Source organism: Schistocerca piceifrons, chromosome 2 (genome assembly GCF_021461385.2).
Source record: "Schistocerca piceifrons isolate TAMUIC-IGC-003096 chromosome 2, iqSchPice1.1, whole genome shotgun sequence".
In the NCBI taxonomy this organism is placed as follows: Eukaryota; Metazoa; Arthropoda; class Insecta; order Orthoptera; family Acrididae; genus Schistocerca; species Schistocerca piceifrons.
Genome location: NC_060139.1, coordinates 134,334,480 through 134,353,569, shown reverse-complemented (window position 1 = coordinate 134,353,569; position 19,090 = coordinate 134,334,480). Strand labels below are relative to the sequence as shown.

The window sequence follows — 19,090 nt, the reverse complement described above, 5'->3', positions numbered from 1 at the left end:
CATTAAGATTTGTAGAAAGTTGTATTTAAGAACCCAAATGTAATTCGCAAACACTGTATTGTCCTTACTGTTGTTAGTATGAAGTTGCTAGTTGTGTGTATTGGTGTGTACCACTGTAGAATTACTACGTGGCCGTGGAATTGTGATAATTTAACTGCATGCGGAAAGGCCCTCTAGTACAGAATTATCTCGAATAATTATGTTGTAGGTGGTGTACATGTTTCTATGTACTATTCACACACTCCTACAGTACAATCATACAGTCAAAGTCCGGTTGATCTGAAATTATACTTTAGATTTCTCCGCAAAATAAATTTCGGAATGTCGTCGTTAATTCCTGCTAAAGCAGTAAAGTAAGTAACCTGCAGGAGTTTAAAATAAACGGTATATATTCAGTCATATATATTTCTGAAACTAGCCGCACACGATACAGAACACGTAAAAAATGTAAACAGGAGCCTCCAGCCCCAGCAAGACGACTTTCGTGTGCGTGTGTGTGTGTGTGTGTGTGTGTGTGTGTGTGTGTGTGTGAATTCCTAAGGGACCAAACTGCTAAGGTCATAGGTTCCTAGACTTACACACTACTTAAACTAACTTATGCTAAGAACAACACCCACACCCACCCACTCCCGAGGGAGGACTCGAACCTCCGGCGGGAGAGGCCGCGCAATCAATGACATGGCGCCTCTAACCGCGCGGCCGACTTTCATGGTCGCAGCTTGATTTTTCGAGGTGACTGTTCATCACTACCCGGGTAACCTCTCTTCCCTTCTGCTGCACGGGAGAACTGGTCAAGACCAGCATCACTATTATTGGCACGAAGTACCTTCCGTCATGGAACGCACAGTCGCTTGCAGAGTATGTATGCAGCTGTAAGGAGTGACTACGGAAGACAACTCGCAAAGAAATATTCCGTTAGAGATAGCTCGCCTACCGTGCCCTATCAGCAGCTAGAGCAGCAGGTGTGTATCAGTGTGACGTACTGAGAAGCCGCGGTGCTGACTTTCTTCCGGAGAGGGGACTGACTAATCGCCGCTGCGAACGCCCACGCCGGGCGACCCGGCACAGGAACTTCGCGTCGTGGTGCTGTTTCAAGGCGAGCAGTCAGCCAAGCGCTGCGCGACGCTGCGCAGAGCCAGGGAAGGGAGGCGTTTCTTGTCCCACACCACAGTCACGGCCGGTGCACCTGCGTGGGGGACAAGCAGCCGCATTCGTCTCTCGTCTTACAGGAGTCAAACAGGGCTAATAAAATCGATGCAACGCATTAAATGCCCTTTTTCCACTATACGAGGTTGATTACGAAAACCTCGAGGTAATATAGATAAACTGCACATATCACTAAAAAAAGACATACAACGAAGAGGCAAAGGTCCCGAGTTCGAGTCTCGGTCGGGCACACAGTTTTAATCTGCCAGGAAGTTTCATATCAGCGCACACTCCGCTGCAGAGTGAAAATCTCATTCTGGAAACATCCCCTAGGCTGTGGCTAAGCCATGTCTCCGCAATATCCTTTCTTTCAGGAGTGCTAGTTCTGCAAGGTTCGCAGAAGAGCTTCTGTAAAGTTTGGAAGGTAGGAGACGAGGTACTGGCAGAAGTAAGGCTGTGAGTACCGGGCGTGAGTCGTGCTTCGGTAGCTCAGTTGGTAGAGCACTTGCCCGCGAAAGGCAAAGGTCCCGAGTTCGAGTCTCGGTCGGGCACACAGTTTCAATCTGCCAGGAAGTTTCATATCAGCGCACACTCCGCTGCAGAGTGAAAATCTCATTCTGGAAACGAAGAAATTATCTGAATGGGACGGAAATCGCTATCTGCGATGTACATGTGCAGACAAACAAACGATTATGGTTTCAGAAAAACTGGGTGATTTCTTCGAAAGACTGAGTTTCACAAACTAAGCAAATCAAGAACGCGTTGGTCCATCTCTGACCCTTATGCAAGTAGTTCTTCGGCTTGGTATAGATTGACAGAGTTGTTGGATCTCGTCCGAGGGATATCGTGCCAAATTCTGTCTAACTGGCGCGTTGGGTCGTCAAAATCCCGAGGTGGTTGGAGAGCCCTGCCCGTAAAGCTCCAAACGTTCTCAACTGGGGAGAGATCCGGTGACCTTGCCGGCCAAGGAAGGGAAAGGGTTTGACAAGCACGAATATAAACGGTAGAATCTCTCACCGTGTGCGGCCGAACATTATCTTGCTGAAGTGTAAGGCAGGATGGCTTGTCAGGAAATGCAACAAAACAGGACGTAAGGCTGTGCTGTGTGGGTGCCGCAGATGTCAACCTAAGGGACCCTGCTATGAAACGAAATGGTACACCAGACCATCACTCCTGGTTGTCGGGTGGTATGTCGGGCGACAGACAGGATTGTACCTCACCACTGTACAGGCGTCTCCAGACACGTCTTCGGCCTGGAATCCCGTTCACTGTAGTAGAACTGTCTTCGGTGGTGAGTCCCGCTTCGAATTGAGCTTCAACGACCACAAAAGGTGCGTCTGGAGACGCCGTGAACAGTGGTGGTATACCAACCTGACCGTAGCCCGCAATACGATCCGACAACCAGTAGCGGTTACCTCGAGTGCCATTTCTTTTGATAGTAGGGTCCCTTTGATTGCCAATCGAGGCAACCACAGAGAACAGCGGTACGTCGACGATATTGTATGCCCTGTTTTGTTGCCCTTCATGGTAAGCCACTCTGGGCTAACATTTTCGCAAGATAACCCCCGCCCGCACTCGGTGAGAGATTCTACTGCTTGTCTTCGCGCTTGTCGAACGCTAGCTTAGCCAACAACGTCGCCGGGTCTCTCCCCAATTGAGAACGTTTGGAGCAGTATGGCCAGAGCTCTCCACCCACCTCGAGATTTTGACCATCCAACGAGCCAATTAGAATTTGGCACTATATCCCTGAGGAGGACATTCAACAACTCTTTCAATCAATGCGAAGCCAAATAGCTGCTTGCATAAGGGCCAGAGGTGACCAACCCGTTATAAACTTGCTCAGTTTGTGAAGCTCTTTCTCTTCAAAAACTCATCCAACTTTTGTGAAATTGTAATAATGTCTTTATCTGTACACGCACATCACGTCTACCAATTTCCGTCCCATTCGGAAAATTCCGTCGAGGTGCGCAATTTTATTTTGGCCTTAGAGTGTATTTCATTTACGACGTAATGCCCATGACGTTTAATGCGCGCATTCCACAGCTTCGGTAGTGCATGTATACATCGTGAGAGGGACTCTTTTGGTTCTGAATGGTTCAAATGGCTCTGAGCACTATGGGACTCAACTGCTGTGGTCACCAGTCCCCTAGAACTTAGAACTACTTAAACCTAACTAACCTAAGGACATCACACACACCCATGCCCGAGGCAGGATTCAAACCTGCGACCGTAGCAGCAGCGCGGCTCCGGACTGGAGCGCCTAGAACCGCACGGCCACCGCGGCCGGCTTTGGTTCTGAATGCAGCCACCAGCGCACCGCGGTTTTCACCTTTTCGTGGCTTCTGAAACGCTTACCTCCCAGCGCTCTTTGAGCCGTCCAAACTTAAGAACGTTATTAGGAGTGAGTGTTCGAGACAAATGGCATATCCCGTGTTGTAGCAACAGCTGAACGGGCAGTACGGGGTACGAGCATTGTAAAGTCAGAAATTATAGAGTGTGGTATACGCACTATAAACGAAAGAAATAATATTATGCTCGCCTGCCCTAACTGGTGGCGCACGGCTGATCAGGATAATTTCTGAATTAACAGATAAGGCGGCATGTTCATCGTTTACCGTATTTAAAATGATCACTGAATTCTCGCCTCATATAACTGCCGTTCCACATAAGGTCTAATACACCACACGCTATGTATCTGTAACTAGTCTGAAGTCTTGTTAAAACCGTCACTTCCAAAACTGACATAATTTCTGAACGGCATGGAATGCCATGTGGTACATGATATAATATTTTAACACTGATTTTTTTTTAATACTGCAGAGCGTACAAATAGCATTGTATTAAGATGACTGTGTTCCACCAGAAACTAAGAAGGAGTGGGCTTTTAAAATGGCCGTAATTAATTTACATTGTCAGTATCTGCAAGGACTCATATTCCCCGCTATAGATTAATCTGCGACATTATGTAGTCTAGTCATAGCCAGAGGTAACGCGAATTTTCTAATATTTCATAATTCTTTTACTGCTGTTTGTACGGCGAAGATGATTCCGTAGCAAATTTGAGTATCAGTTACTGGTCACTGTCACTTTCCATGCAGTCCTCTAAAATCACCCCTTTAAACATCCCAAAAGAGCGTGAGCCCAACTTTTCCTGCGGAACTCTGTGTTACGGCGCCATTCGTTAGCCGATATTCTCGTTTCAGGCTGATGACAGAGTACACAGGGTCATCTCCTGTAGCAGTTCTGTTGAGATATCCATTATCTTCGACCTGAAAACGACGCACGAGTTCCTTACAGGCATCAGCGAGACAATCGCCCAATTCAGCAGTCAACCATGTTTCGGACACTACTGAATCGCAGCACTTCATGTACAACATTGTGTGAACCAACACTAATATTCGGAACAGTAGCTGTTTCGTCTATGCTAATACACCTGTTTTATTTCGCGAGCTCTTCAACTGCGGCCATGTTTCCGTTCATCACAACTCCGAGTGCCTAGTCCGAGCGAGGAGAGGCTTCCACTGAAGTCAGCTCTTGGCCTCTTCGCTTGACGAGTTAACTGTGTCACGTATTCAAATACGTTTAGTTTTATACAAAAATTACTCGTTGTAAGTTTAGTTTTATATAGAAATTACTTTTTCGTTGTCTTCCAACTAGCGCTGATGCATCTTCAGAAACTTTACGTAGAAGTTGGTTCGATTTGTAGTTTAGTATCACAGTATCCTACCCCCCCCCCCTCTCTCTCTCTCTCTCTCTCTCTCTCTCTCTCTCTCTCTCTCACTCACTCGCAACAGATCATCTGAAGATGACATGGTAATAATCTGAAACGGTAATTTCATTATTTGCATGACCTGAGACAGAAATATATAATAAAAAATTTAAGAAAGAGTAACAGTCAGTAACTAATTTTATGTTCGTGTTTTATAAATGGCTCTGTGACGTAAAAAATACATTTATCAGTTCGGGAAACTACAGAGACACATGAGAAAAAAGTAGTAAATGACTATATTCTTTCTACATTTATTCTTTTACTGTATTTTCAGCAATGAAAACCTATGATAAAACTTGGACCAAAAATGTGTGAGTTAAGGGCAAACAACATCTAATCGAATCAAATGGCTACCAAAACATTAATACTAACAGATAGAATAATGAAGATTATATTTCAGACCAATACAGATATCAAAATCAACCAACATTACTTATCATTAATTTAGTATCCTTATATTTTGTCCGAAAAATGTTTTCTTACAGAAGTGTAACGAAAACATAGATGTTGCACAACAAATTTCAAGCATAGTCTAAAACGGGATATGCATAAAATAAAATACACTCCAAATCAAACTCTGGTTACAATGCATAAGTGTAGAGATCGCACCTAGGTGCATGTAAGTTGGATTGATAACTCCATCAGCGTCTATGATTTGTAGGCAATAAAAAGGGTTGACTGGAAAGGAAATGTCGAGACAGTTCTTCAAAAAATTGACATAAACCTATATGCACTCGTTTGAGACTGCTTGAGAATAGCTACTGTCACTTGTGGGAAATTCCGACATGAGATACGACCAACTCGTGAGAAATCGAAAAATGAATGCCATTCTAAACACTTCTGGAATGTTAGGACTAAAGCTACGTAGCCTCGTTCGGTTCATGAGATGAGGTCGTGATTCTCAATTGGGGCGCAAATTTAATTTATATCCTGCCTTGACTGTGTGTGATGTAGAAAAAGTATACAGTACAGTAAATTGTAGTTTTTGTTAGACTACGATATTGCTTAATTCATCACAGTCTTTTGCAGCCTTAACTTCGGGTCTACAGGAAAATAATACTTCTGTCTTGGCTTCATTTTACGACATTGTTTCCGGAGAAATTTCTTGGGGTGGGAAAAACAGGAAACTACTGTGGTAATTATTCTTTTCAATTATACATAGTAAAATAATCAGTAAGGTATCACGCTTTCCGTTGAAAGCAAACAATGGATAAGATTTGTTCTGTATGTACTGGTTGTTACTAGCGTCCGGACTCGTCTGTTTGCAGTTAAAAGCCGCGAATCAAAATAGTACCGCTCTGAATCTAGTGCCAAGATTTTAGGTTTAAACTGCCAGTCTAGCTGAAAACTCGTCCAACGACATTTTAGTTTACTATCAACGCGTCGGCTTATCTCGATCCGTGAACTTGGTCTCTGGAACGTATCGCAGTCCCATTCCTCAACAACATGCTTACTGTATCGTTAGGAGGAGATATTTACAGCTAAAGCATTTAGGCGCCTTGCAGTTTGACAGTCCCAATTTACGCCACTATGCTTTATTTTCGCCATTCACGTCACCGGATTTAAGCGCAAACACGAATACTTCCCTATGTGAAATCAAAAATAATTGTGTGTTCGTGGAGCAATGGAGTGTCAACTCTTTTCATAATTAAACGGTATGGAAGTTGTAATCCTTCTGGAAGGGCGTAAAATAAAATTATTTGTGTCTACATTACGCCCACTGCGTGCCATCGCAGACATGAGGGTTTTCGTGCGATTTGTTGTGATCATGTGGATTCTGAACGACGCAGTTACAAACGTTTCACTCGGTCGTTAGGAGCAATTACTTGTCGTCTTGAGCAACTTTACTGAAAGCTGTGTTTTCGTCGTTAATGACTGCTACCGGAAAAAGAGTTCTTCTCTCACAGCAAATTAAACTGCATGATGTGAAGTGTCGCTGTCTTTGGCTCGGCTTCAAAGGAGCAAATGGATTACCAGATGCTATCTGCCTATCCGTAGGCGCTAGATGATTCACGTTTAATGTGTTAGCATCTAGGCCAGATGGAGCTAAAGAGGAAATCAACTTCCTGGTTTAAACTAACTAGATACTAGAGAGCCCAGAAAGGAAGAAAAACCATACTTGTTGGTGTCGTGCAAAACGATATGGAAACTCTGCTTTCTTCCATTATTTTATCACATTCTAACACCTCACGTGTAAAGATGGCGAGAAATAAATTTACGTCCCCAGACATAAATCAAGTTATTTGCCATGAAAATTTTAGTTTTGTATTTCTCTACCGAACTCAGCTTTAATTTTTTTTTAAATATATGCAGACGCAGAAATCTCGCTTTGTTCTCGAAGTGAAAAAATTTTCAAATTATTGGTTATATTCTTCTGTGAGTGTTCTTTCTTCATTCCACCGAGGGTTATTTTAGTGCCAGGCATAAGCATCGCTGTAATAGCCATTTCCATTCACCCATGCATACATATTTTCAGCCATAGCGAAGCTGTCAGAAACTGAAAGGTTTGTCAGAACACCATACTACTTTTGTAGGCAAGACGTGGTATCCCTTTATCATCCCACAACCACAGAAACGCCACTCACTACCTGTGGTTAGGGAAACCAGCACTTCCACCTGCAATCTGAACTACGGATTCAACTAATGTGTCTCTTATGTAGGAGACTACCAAAGGTATAAACAGTGTCCAGGTCGTTTGTTGTTCTATCTCACTCAAACGTATTGTGAATAAACGTTGGGAATAGTACAAATCGCACGGTGTGCACTAATCTTTCTCTTATCGACCGATGGAACGTCGTATTGCATGACTGGTTAATTTTTGCAACGTAATGTTGTTTAGAATAAAAGAATGACAGAGCTTAAAACATGGTGCCAGGAGGAGCATGTTTCTGCAGAACAGCATCACGGAGGTTGCACTGCTAAGACAACCGTCCCAGTGGTCTATCAACTGTCACGTTTCTTCACTTCACAACGAGACACAGAAGATATTTGGGATTTACTACACGATACTGACATAAGTCTCGTGCTCCACCATCCTTGACGGGCAGATTCTTCCACCTCCAAGATATGCTTCATTTGCGAAGATGAGTTTCGGTTTGTTATACACACTTATACTGAAAATGCCTGGAGAATTAAAACAGTGTGCTGGACCATGCCCCTAACCTGCAACCTTTGCCTTTCGTGGTAAATGCTCTACTGACTGAACCACATATACATACATTTTATAAAGCTCTCCAGACCCGACTCACGACTGAGGTTGCCAGAGTAAACCAACAAATTTACCGACCGTTGCCTGACGAAAGGATCTGCTGAGTTGAGGGTGAACACAATAAAACGCTTAGTAAACACTACAAAATTATTTATTATTGCTTGTTACAGCTTTCAACAAATTTTTCATTCTTTTAATTTTTTGGTAAAACTAATTGCATGTTGCAAACTTCAAATTACAACGAATGCACAATTCTGCCTTTACCATATCGACACTCAGTTTGTTTCTACCGTCAGACAGTAAATTATTCCTGCGACTGAAGATTATTTCCACACAGGCATTGCTTCATTGAAACACCATAATCATTTTGATGATTTTATAAATCAATAAATAAATTCGTTATATGAATGAAATTCTAAAAATGAGTGGAACTCTAAAAATACCGAACCCCTCCATAGCACCGAACACGGGGCTGAAATACCGAACAGTTCGGCGAAAGACCGAACACCTGGCAACCCAGCTCACGACCTGCCCTCACAACTTTACTTCCGCCACTGCCTCATCTCCTATCTGCATACGTTGCGGGACTAGCCCTCCTGGCTTATTTGTGGTATTCTTTATGCCTTTTTTGCTCAGTTCCGCACCGTAAAATCCAGAAATTTTATGTAAATAGGACTTTCTCCCGTGTCAGTGTATTGTGTTTGTGAAACTGCCAAATTGTATAGCGACTTGTGTTTCACGATAAGACATATAGGTCACCCTATGACTTTTAGGCTTGGTCTGTGGTCAGGCTGGAGGAAGACAAGGACATAGTATCTTCAGCGTCACGTTGTTTAGAAAAGCATAGTGGTTTTCAAATAAACCTTGTCTGTGGCCACAGATTTACATTTTTCGAATGACGGGTTTACTAGAAAGACGAAAGCTAAACATCTCAAAGTATACAGCAAATGATATACATATGCAGACTGAAGTAACACACGAAAATTGGTACCAAGGATGGGATTCGAACCCGGGTCTCGGGCTCATTATCACATGCGACACCCACTACGCCACCCTGGCACAACGACTTTGCACAACACCACGGACTACCCCAGCACGATCCCTCCTCAATGCAAATTCCCATTCACGCCTCGCCCCACTTGGTATTCCCGTCACACTCTAATCTCGGCCTTGGTAAGAATTTTCATTCGCCGCTTCAGTCTGCATATATACATCATAGATGTCTGTGACTTGAAAAGGTCCCTGCAACGATAGTTTCATATGGAGCAAATAGTTTGACTTTCAGAGTTAATCTTAATTGGTGGATTTACATTCTACTATAGAGTTAAAAACGGACATTCACAAATATCAGTCTCCTATGTCAATAAACAGTAGTTCCCCCTCGCTTTTACCAGTCATTATATAATAATGAGTAAGTACCATTATCAAAAGTTGCGCCTCATTGTCCAGCCTTCGCAGTACAGCGCCTGCGCACATGTGGCGTTTTCCGACAAATTCTCGGGACAGGTCAGCCCCCAGTATGTCCCAGATCCATTCAAGCAGCCGCAGCTGAGAGGAACAAAAGCAAATCTCCACAAAGGACGTTAGGCAGGAATGCGGGAGGGGAAGGTTGCAGCTTTCTCGGAACCGTGGCCACCCAAGTACGTTGCTCTCTGCGGATTATCGTGCAACTCTTGACGGCAGAATAGCTCCCCAGGAAATGTCTCTGCAATCTACCTGATAAAAAGTGGGGGAGAAATCCTTAAAATTCCGTCACCCGAGTGCTGTCCCCCCATTACTTTGCGTGAATTAGCTATTATTATTTGGCAAGAAGTTATTTAGGCAGAAGTAAAAATATTTCTCGAAAGGTCACTTAATAATTTTCTTATCACAGACGAAATTTCTTGCGTTCAGGTAAGATCACTGTTCCTGTGACAAACTCGCCTACAAACTTACGCTAATATCATTCCTTTATGTGATGCAAACAACCAATATTCGTCATCCAGCTGTCAAAGGACCTGAAGTGCATGCCAAAGTCCACCTTGAATCTAGAGAGTTATTTCGTATATGTGTTCACCGTATTTTAGTATCACTTCCAAACCCGTGAAATTTTATAAGGTAATAAATTGAACGCATTTCCTGATAATATAACAGCCATAAACTGTCCTAGCGCACTAAGCAAAGATGTGTCTTCGCCCCAGATGTGTGTCAGTGACTGTCAGCTATAACGCAAATAGTAAGGACAGCGCCGAGTTTATGGTCCTCCCACATCCAGCAAGGCATACTACACTCCTGGAAATGGAAAAAAGAACACATTGACATCGGTGTGTCAGACCCACCATACTTGCTCCGGACACTGCGAGAGGGCTGTACAAGCAATGATCACACGCACGGCACAGCGGACACACCAGGAACCGCGGTGTTGGCCGTCGAATGGCGTTAGCTGCGCAGCATTTGTGCACCGCCGCCGTCAGTGTCAGCCAGTTTGCCATGGCATACGGAGCTCCATCGCAGTCTTAACACTGGTAGCATGCCGCGACAGCGTGGACGTGAACCGTATGTGCAGTTGACGAACTTTGAGCGAGGGCGTATAGTGGGCATGCGGGAGGCCGGGTGGACGTACCGCCGAATTGCTCAACACGTGGGGCGTGAGGTCTCCACAGTACATCGATGTTGTCGCCAGTGGTCGGCGGAAGGTGCACGTGCCCGTCGACCTGGGACCAGACGGCAGCGACGCACGGATGCACGCCAAGACCGTAGGATCCTACGCAGTGCCGTAGGGGACCGCACCGCCACTTCCCAGCAAATTAGGGACACTGTTGCTCCTGGGGTATCGGCGAGGACCATTCGCAACCGTCTCCATGAAGCTGGGCTACGGTCCCGCACACCGTTAAGTCGTCTTCCGCTCACGCCCCAACATCGTGCAGCCCGCCTCCAGTGGTGTCGCGACAGGCGTGAATGGAGGGACGAATGGAGACGTGTCGTCTTCAGCGATGAAAGTCGCTTCTGCCTTGGTGCCAATGATGGTCGTATGCGTGTTTGGCGCCGCGCAGGTGAGCGCCACAATCAGGACTGCATACGACCGAGGCACACAGGGCCAACACCCGGCATCATGGTGTGGGGAGCGATCTCCTACACTGGCCGTACACCACTGGTGATCGTCGAGGGGACACTGAATAGTGCACGGTACATCCAAACCGTCATCGAACCCATCGTTCTACCATTCCTAGACCGGCAAGGGAACTTGCTGTTCCAACAGGACAATGCACGTCTGCATGTATCCCGTGCCACCCAACGTGCTCTAGAAGGTGTAAGTCAACTACCCTGGCCAGCAAGATCTCCGGATCTGTCCCCCATTGAGCATGTATGGGACTGGATGAAGCGTCGTCTCACGCGGTCTGCACGTCCAGCACGAACGCTGGTCCAACTGAGGCGCCAGGTGGAAATGGCATGGCAAGCCGTTCCACAGGACTACATCCAGCATCTCTACGATCGTCTCCATGGGAGAATAGCAGCCAGCATTGCTGTGAAAGGTGGATATACACTGTACTAGTGCCGACATTGTGCATGCTCTGTTGCCTGTGTCTATGTGCCTGTGGTTCTGTCAGTGTGATCATGTGATGTATCTGACCCCAGGAATGTGTCAATAAAGTTTCCCCTTCCTGGGACAATGAATTCACGGTGTTCTTATTTCAATTTCCAGGAGTGTATAATTCACATTGCTTTATTTGCTGCACATCAACATCTGGTCATCCTATGACATTTGTTACTCACGAGCTTAGATACCTTACCATATAATTATATTTGACTAGATTGTTTTGTGCATACGGAAGAGACACATCTAGGAGTTATCCATTTGCATCAAGTTTCATGTTTAGAACATGAAGGTGGAAACATGTTTAAACGTGGCAAAAAAATTCCGTTGACCGCATTGTCAATATGTAACATTGTCCGACATTTCAGCCACTTGCAACAGCGGCCGAAAGGTCGGACAGTTTTATATGTTGACATTGCGGTCAACGGCCCAGAAGAATTTTATTGACAGTGCCAACGGCCGCGGAAGCTTACACTTACATGTTTGTACTTACAATTTGTAGCAAACAATCAAATGAACTGTCTAAATGGTAATCCTTTCACCATCTGCCATATTTTATATTCTTGTGGATACACTATAGCAGTTTCCGATTTGTGGCCATTGTCACGTGATTCATCGTTGTCTTTTCGAAATTAGTTACACTGCATGTCATAGTAAATGTTAAAAACATCATATTCCTTATTTGACGATATACGGACAGTCACCTAAATGCGACAAATTTGGTACATTAGAGTACCAAGAGAGAGTATCATGTACATTGTCAACTGTTTGTCACCAGGTCCAAAAACTGTTGCCACCCAAATAGTACATTCGTTTCGTATTCTAATATACCATAAAAGTGACACTGACATGAGTAGGTGTCCTTGTATGCTTAAATAAGTAATGAGATGTCCGTGTCAATGTAACTAATTTTGAAAGAACAATAATGAAGCAACTGACAAAGGCTATAACGCCGAAACTGCAATAGTGTATCCACAAGGAAATAACATTCAAAGGGCGAAAGCGTATCTTTCGCATAATGTTGCGTGACTGACTCCTAATAATAAGAAAACCAATCAACTAAAATAACATTAATAACTTCGTAATCGCTGAGTTTGGCTAGGAAGGTCTTTGATCTTTGCGTGATGTTTCCACTATCGAACTGTTGAGAAACAAAATTAAGAACGGACTAAGTACAAGGATTAGAAGTTTAATAGTGGCAACTATTTATTTACAGCTCGTACAAAATAGATACGTGTTTCACAGTTTTACTGACCTTCAAAGTAGTCACCAGAATTGTGTATAACCCGTTGCCAGCGATGTGGAAGTAGTAGGATACTCTTAGCAGTGCCAGTTGTGTTATCAGTTCGAGCGGCGCGGCCTATTGCCCGGCGAATTTGTAGCAGTTCTGAAGCAAATACCGTGAAGTGTTTCCTTCAGTTTAGAAATCGAGTTCAACTCACGAGGGCTTAAGTCGGGGGAGTGCAGTAGGTGGTATAGCACTTAGCAACCCCATCAGTCAAACAAATCTGTAACAGCTTGCACTGTACGTGCTTGAGCATTGTCCTGCAAAATGATGGTCGGGTTCTGCAGAAAGTGTCACCACTTCTGTCTCTCTGCTGTTCGTTGTTGGAACACAAACTACGACCAACTTAGAGACAGAAGTGATGACACTTTCTGCAGGACTTGACCATCATTTTGTAGCACAATGCTCAAGCACGGACAGTGCAAGCTGTTACTGATTTGTTTGACTGAAGCGGGTGCTAAGTGCTATACCACCTACCACACTCCCCTGACTTAAGCCCTAGTGAGTTCAGCTCGATTTCTAAACTGAAGGAAACACTTCAGGGCATTCGCTTTAGAACTGCTACAAATTCGTCGGGCAATAGACCGCGCCGCTCGAACTGTCAACACAACTGGCACTGCTAAGAGTATCCTACGACTTCCACATCGCTGGCAGCGTGGTATACACAATTCTGGTGACTACTTTGAAGGTCAGTAAAACTGTGAAACACGTATCTATTTTGTACGAGCTGTAAATAAATAGTTGCCACTATTGAAGTTCCAACTCTCGCATTAGATACATTTGAGTAAAGTTAACGGATCAAGTACTAAAGTGATCAAAAGTAGTAGAAACGTGGACAGTGACATGCTAAATCCTGCGTAAATTCTTCTGAAAGCTCGATGATGGAACGCAAAATGTACGGTATATTTTTATAAAAGATCCACTTGCGTGTGGTGATTCGGTAGGAATGTGTCCGAATATGTAAAGTTTATTAAAAGCATGCTCAATTAACTTGACAAAATCTACGGTTTCGGCTGCTCTGGCGTTGTTGGCAATCAGTTTACATTGATCTTAGCCAATAGGGTGGTAGTATACAGTAGCCAGTAAGGCTCGCTGAGTCAGATGATTTCTTTTGGCAGAAGATGCGAATTGATTATATTAGTTTTCGTTTTGGAGAGCTCCTGAATAACTTTTGCTGATCTGGTTATTGTGATTTTTGAGGTTGGTTACTGATTTTCGTGTTTCCTTGTTGACTGAAAAAAAAAAAAAAACTACTACATGTACTGACAGACTAACCTGTTGCGATTCCTGAGGGCTAGGTTGCGACAATCTGATTGTGAGTTGGCGAAGCCAACGAATCTCGGCACGAAAATACGATTGCCATTATACACTGATGTTTAGCGTAGCTAGAGATATACATTCGTCATTGCAACGACCTTCTTGTATGCCTTATTTCCGAGATTGCCGAAATTTCCGACGATGTGGTTACAGTTAACATAACAATAAAATACCAGCTAAGTTTCTTTACGAATCATAGGAAATTATGAGCAAGCGTTCTGACTGGCTATCGATAGCCGACTCGTGATTCGTCGTATTCCGTTCCCGTCGTTCAACAAGCGAATCGTTACCAACATCGGCACACGACGCAGGCTGCGGTCACTGTATGCGCACTTTTAGCAAATTTACAAGTAGTCAACCAGCTAGCAATGAGCCTAGTTGCATAGTTGATACTTTCTTGAGAATAACTGCCCGACTCTGTTGGGCATGGAAGTATTCTGTTTCATGATTGATGTACTACTTATAAAGATGAATAAATTCGATAGTCTTCAGCAATCTGATCACCGTTCGTTGGTAAGACAGCATTTTACTGAATACCTAGCTCGACACTGATTCGATTATTTTCAGTAATCTTGTGCCCACAACCCTTTGCAGCACTATGTACAAGTGAACAGAAAATAAAGAGTATTATTTATCCCCCAGTGGACACCGTAAGATGGCTTGCGGGGGACAGATATAGATACAGAGCCAGAGCAGCATATGCCTAACGGTAGCGGGTTCACTGCACCTGTCTGTTTTTCGGGGAAATTTGGGGAAAGGGTGGAAGGAAACAGGCAGAGTTATTTTGTGCTCAGGAAAAGTAAATACTATGAAAATAAGCATATTTCGTAGGTTGAACTATTCCTTCTGTAGAAATAACGGAAGAGTAAAGAGAAAATACTGCCTGGACATATTACGCCCCAGACCATTCCAGAATTTCGTTATCCTTAAGGTTCACAATCTATCCCCACACGGCAAGAACGTCAGCTCTCTGAACTCAGTTGTTCTTTAACCATACTCCCAACTGGTTCACTTTAGCACATGCGGGCACGAGTACTGTTTTGTTTCGTACGTGCGCCTCCTATGGAACGTATTATGTCCTGTATCACTGATGAGACGATTGTTTACATATTACGTAATAAGAACTACAGAACCGTTCGTGAGTACACAAAGCTGAATGAAGGGCAGGGCACATCATTCAGCCCCTGATTATTTGTTTACTCGCCATTTAAAACACAGCTATCATGACTGAGCCATTTGCTGGTTCAGTTCGAGGTTAAATGTACGTCATATGGGAAATGTAGTCGGCTGTGGTATAATCTACTTCCGCCCCCCCCCCCCCCCCCCCACTTTAAGAGGAGATGATCGTACAGCCCGAAGCGGAAGAAGCAATAGCGATTGTAAATACCATAGCGGCCAGTTGTGTATTTTGCGTTGTCATATTTGCCCCATTTCGTCTGGATCACGCTTCTCATGGCAGATGTTTAGTAATTATCACTACAGTGTCGATAAAAACCGAAATGAAAATACTGTTTATATGGAGAAGACTGATACCTTTCTAGACATACATAAACACCGACCAGTTGGCTCAAACTGCGTATGGAAATAATTTCAGTTAAGAAGTAAACCACTGCAGAATGAAATTAGTCAGACAGTGTTGATGAAATGCAGTTCATGTGTATTAATACAAAACATTCAGCTTTTAGAGCAATGGAACTGGGTTACCGCTAAATATCAGAAAAATGTGTATCCACTACTGTAATATACCTGCTTCTGTCCTATTTGAGGATGCTTCGCACTATTCTCAACATTATTTAGGGGGTTAAATCCTCATTTGGGTTTGAAGCACTTTTAGTAGCCATGTTTGCAGTCAAAACTGTTGGATTTCAGGTCTGTCTGATATGGGCTTATATAAACAAGAAGTTGGTTGTATAAAAAAACCGTCTTTGCAAGTGGGTGTACACAAAAAAGCGTTAGTTTGCAAAGCAGGTGGATCTGAAATCCAATGAAGTTTAATTCCTGTAGCCTTCATTCAGGACAATTGATGTTATGATTACAACAAAACAGAAAGGAAACGACAGTGGCTTGCTCGTTGCAAAAGCTACCTTCTCCTCAATTCCAGAGACCCTACACCGTCTACGCTTAGTCATGCAGAACTTTGAGGTAATGTTCTATTCCATGCTAGCGAACCTGGTATCCCTTGGAACTGTGTCAGGACGAATATTTTGGCTCCTCATTGCGACTTCGCCCATTTTGAAAGTGGAACTCGAAATTATAATAAATCATACAAAATATGAATGAAAAAGACTTCTTTATTTTCGTTTTTGGGTTTCATTGTTTCAGTTTTTTAAAAGCTTTGCACGCAATTACGAAACTTCAGAATATACATTTTTCTTTTTTGCATACTGTGTGGTAAGAGTATAAACTGCTTTGTCGAACTACGAGATCGTGATATAAGGCCAACATACAGTTGACTACGCGATAAACACACTAATCGTAAATAAATTACAACGTATGTAAATGACTAACTTTGATTCGCTTAAAATGAATAGGTATGTCGGTGGGGTTCGTTGCTATAATGGGTATGAGCGAGGCCCGTCCACCTGCCAAACATGTGAGAATAGTGGCTTCAACAACATTATTCCGCATAGTCTTAATCAGTACGGTATTCAGACGATTCGTATGACTTTGTAGTACTCTAATCATACGTCAGTCAACGATAAATACGACTTTCCCAATATACAGGACTGCTAATAAAAGCGACTGCGAGGAAGAAAGCATAACAGCACATTGTTGTGTATCCAATATTTGTTTATATTTATGTACACGGAGATACAATATATACATGGGGAAGACAATTTGTCTCATGCTTTAAATGCCCTTCTATCGAGTTGAAACTGTCAGAAACTGCAATAGCACATTTTCACAGCACACTACAACTCTTTCTGTTTCGCAGTCGGTTTTGGCAGAAACCTGTACACTGTTGTTTACAAAAATATATAGCTTATGTCCGCCCAGATGTTTATGAGTATAGTGTGAGAATTTGATGTAAATCGGTCAAGTACTTTTCGAGATCTTTGCTAGCAACGCTTCCCCTCTACATATTAGTAGAGGGTATAGATGGTATTTACTGCGCACACACACACACACACACACACACACACACACACACACACACACACACACGAGAAACAACGCATACGGAACGCTCCCAGCTACAGACATATGGAACACCGCCCGGCTACACATGTATGGTGCATTGCAAAGCCGCTCAGCTGACGCGAGCCGCTGGGACAACCTTGAGCGGAAGGCGGTAGGCCTACTCACCTCGGCGACGGACTTCTTACAGAACTCGTTGAGCGAGTGGATCCAGACGTTGAGGATTTCGTTGACGATGACGAGGTCGGTGTAGAGCCAGTAGAAGATGTCGTTCACCCACTGTACACACTCACTGTCGGGCCCGGTGGCGATGGGCGGCGGGGCGACGGAGGGCCGCAGCGGGCCGGCGGACGCGGCTCCAGAGCCCTTCTTGGTGGACAGCCTCTTGCGGATGGGCGGCGTGGGCGGGACGGCGGCGGCGCGCGGCGGCACCACCACCGGCTTGGGGTGCGCTTCCTTGGCTTCGTCGCTCGCGGCGACGGCGGAAGCTGCGGCGGAGACGGCGGCCGCCGGCTTATCGGCCGCGGCGCCGGCCGGCGCGCTCAGGAAGCGGCCGTACACGTACCTGCCGATAGCCAGCACGCACAGGCCGAAGATCATCCAGCCGAACATGAGCATCGCCACCGTATCCATGGTCGTATCGCCGCCGCCTTCGAAGCTACAGATCAGGTCGTCGATTCTGTCCGCGAGGTCGGCCATACTGCCCCATAGCTGCGACAGCCAGTTCCAAATTGGCTCGAGAATGAGATCAGCCATGTCTATTAATAGGCGAGCGGGGCGCGCGTTGAAAATAGACGCCTCCCGGGGCGGCGGGGCGAGATCGAGTTTCGGCAGCGGTGGCAGCGGCGGGCGGGCTGGCGGCCGTGTGCCAAGCCGCGCCGAGGCGCGCGCCGCCGAGCCGCGCCGCGCCACCGCAGCGCCGCCCGCGGCCGACGGGCCAACTCGCTCGCCGGCTGACAGTTGGCGCACACGTGCTCGCCTGCCCGACGCTGTCACTTCCACGAGCGTACAACCGTGTCACCGGCAAAATAAAGCTCTATTCGTGCTCTCCTCGGTACATTCGACTACAACAACATCCCTCTGCAAATTAATGTACAGGGTGGCGCATTTAGCAGTAGCCCGCCAGCCCGCCTCCTCTTTGAATGCAATAATAAATAAAAAAAAGAATAAATAAATAAACAGCTATATGCAGTAATCGATTTTTATCATTCGTCTGCAAGCATTTCAGTTTATTTCATTGGTGTAATTAGACGTTTCTCTTTCAGTCTGCAAAATGACTTTCTACACTACTGGCCATTAAAACTGCTACACCACCAGGGGCGGTGGCAAGGGGCGGGGGGGGGGGGGGTGGCTATAGCCCCCCTCCCTTAACGGAGTACCATTTTATACTGGATAAAATGACTTCAGAAATCAGCTAATATATTACTTCAACAGATTCAATCTTTTTTTTAATAATTATGTAGCAATATGGGTTGCAATGTATTTCAAACACATTTTAACAAAAGAATAAGAGCGGCAAACAGCTTACTATCTAAACCAATAAATATCATTTAACTTAAAATGGGCGTCTTATTATTTATTAATATCCACTGGATGTATATTAATGTACCACTTACAATAATCATGAAAGTTAAATATGCCAGGTACGCCTAC

General features: G+C 44.5%; 1 protein-coding gene across 5 annotated transcripts in view; it reads right to left on the bottom strand.

Annotated features, from left to right (window-relative positions):
- The window catches only part of LOC124777140 (phospholipid transfer protein C2CD2L), a 607,433-nt gene extending 589,144 nt beyond the window's left edge, over nt 1–18,289 (bottom strand). For all 5 annotated transcript variants that reach the window (XM_047252436.1, XM_047252434.1, XM_047252435.1 and 2 more), the window contains exon 1: nt 17,606–18,289. In XM_047252436.1, the coding sequence (XP_047108392.1) occupies nt 17,606–18,193 (588 nt within the window). In that variant the 5' untranslated portion in view covers nt 18,194–18,289. The remainder of the gene's footprint in view (nt 1–17,605) is intronic.
- Nucleotides 18,290–19,090: the final 801 nt, after the last annotated feature.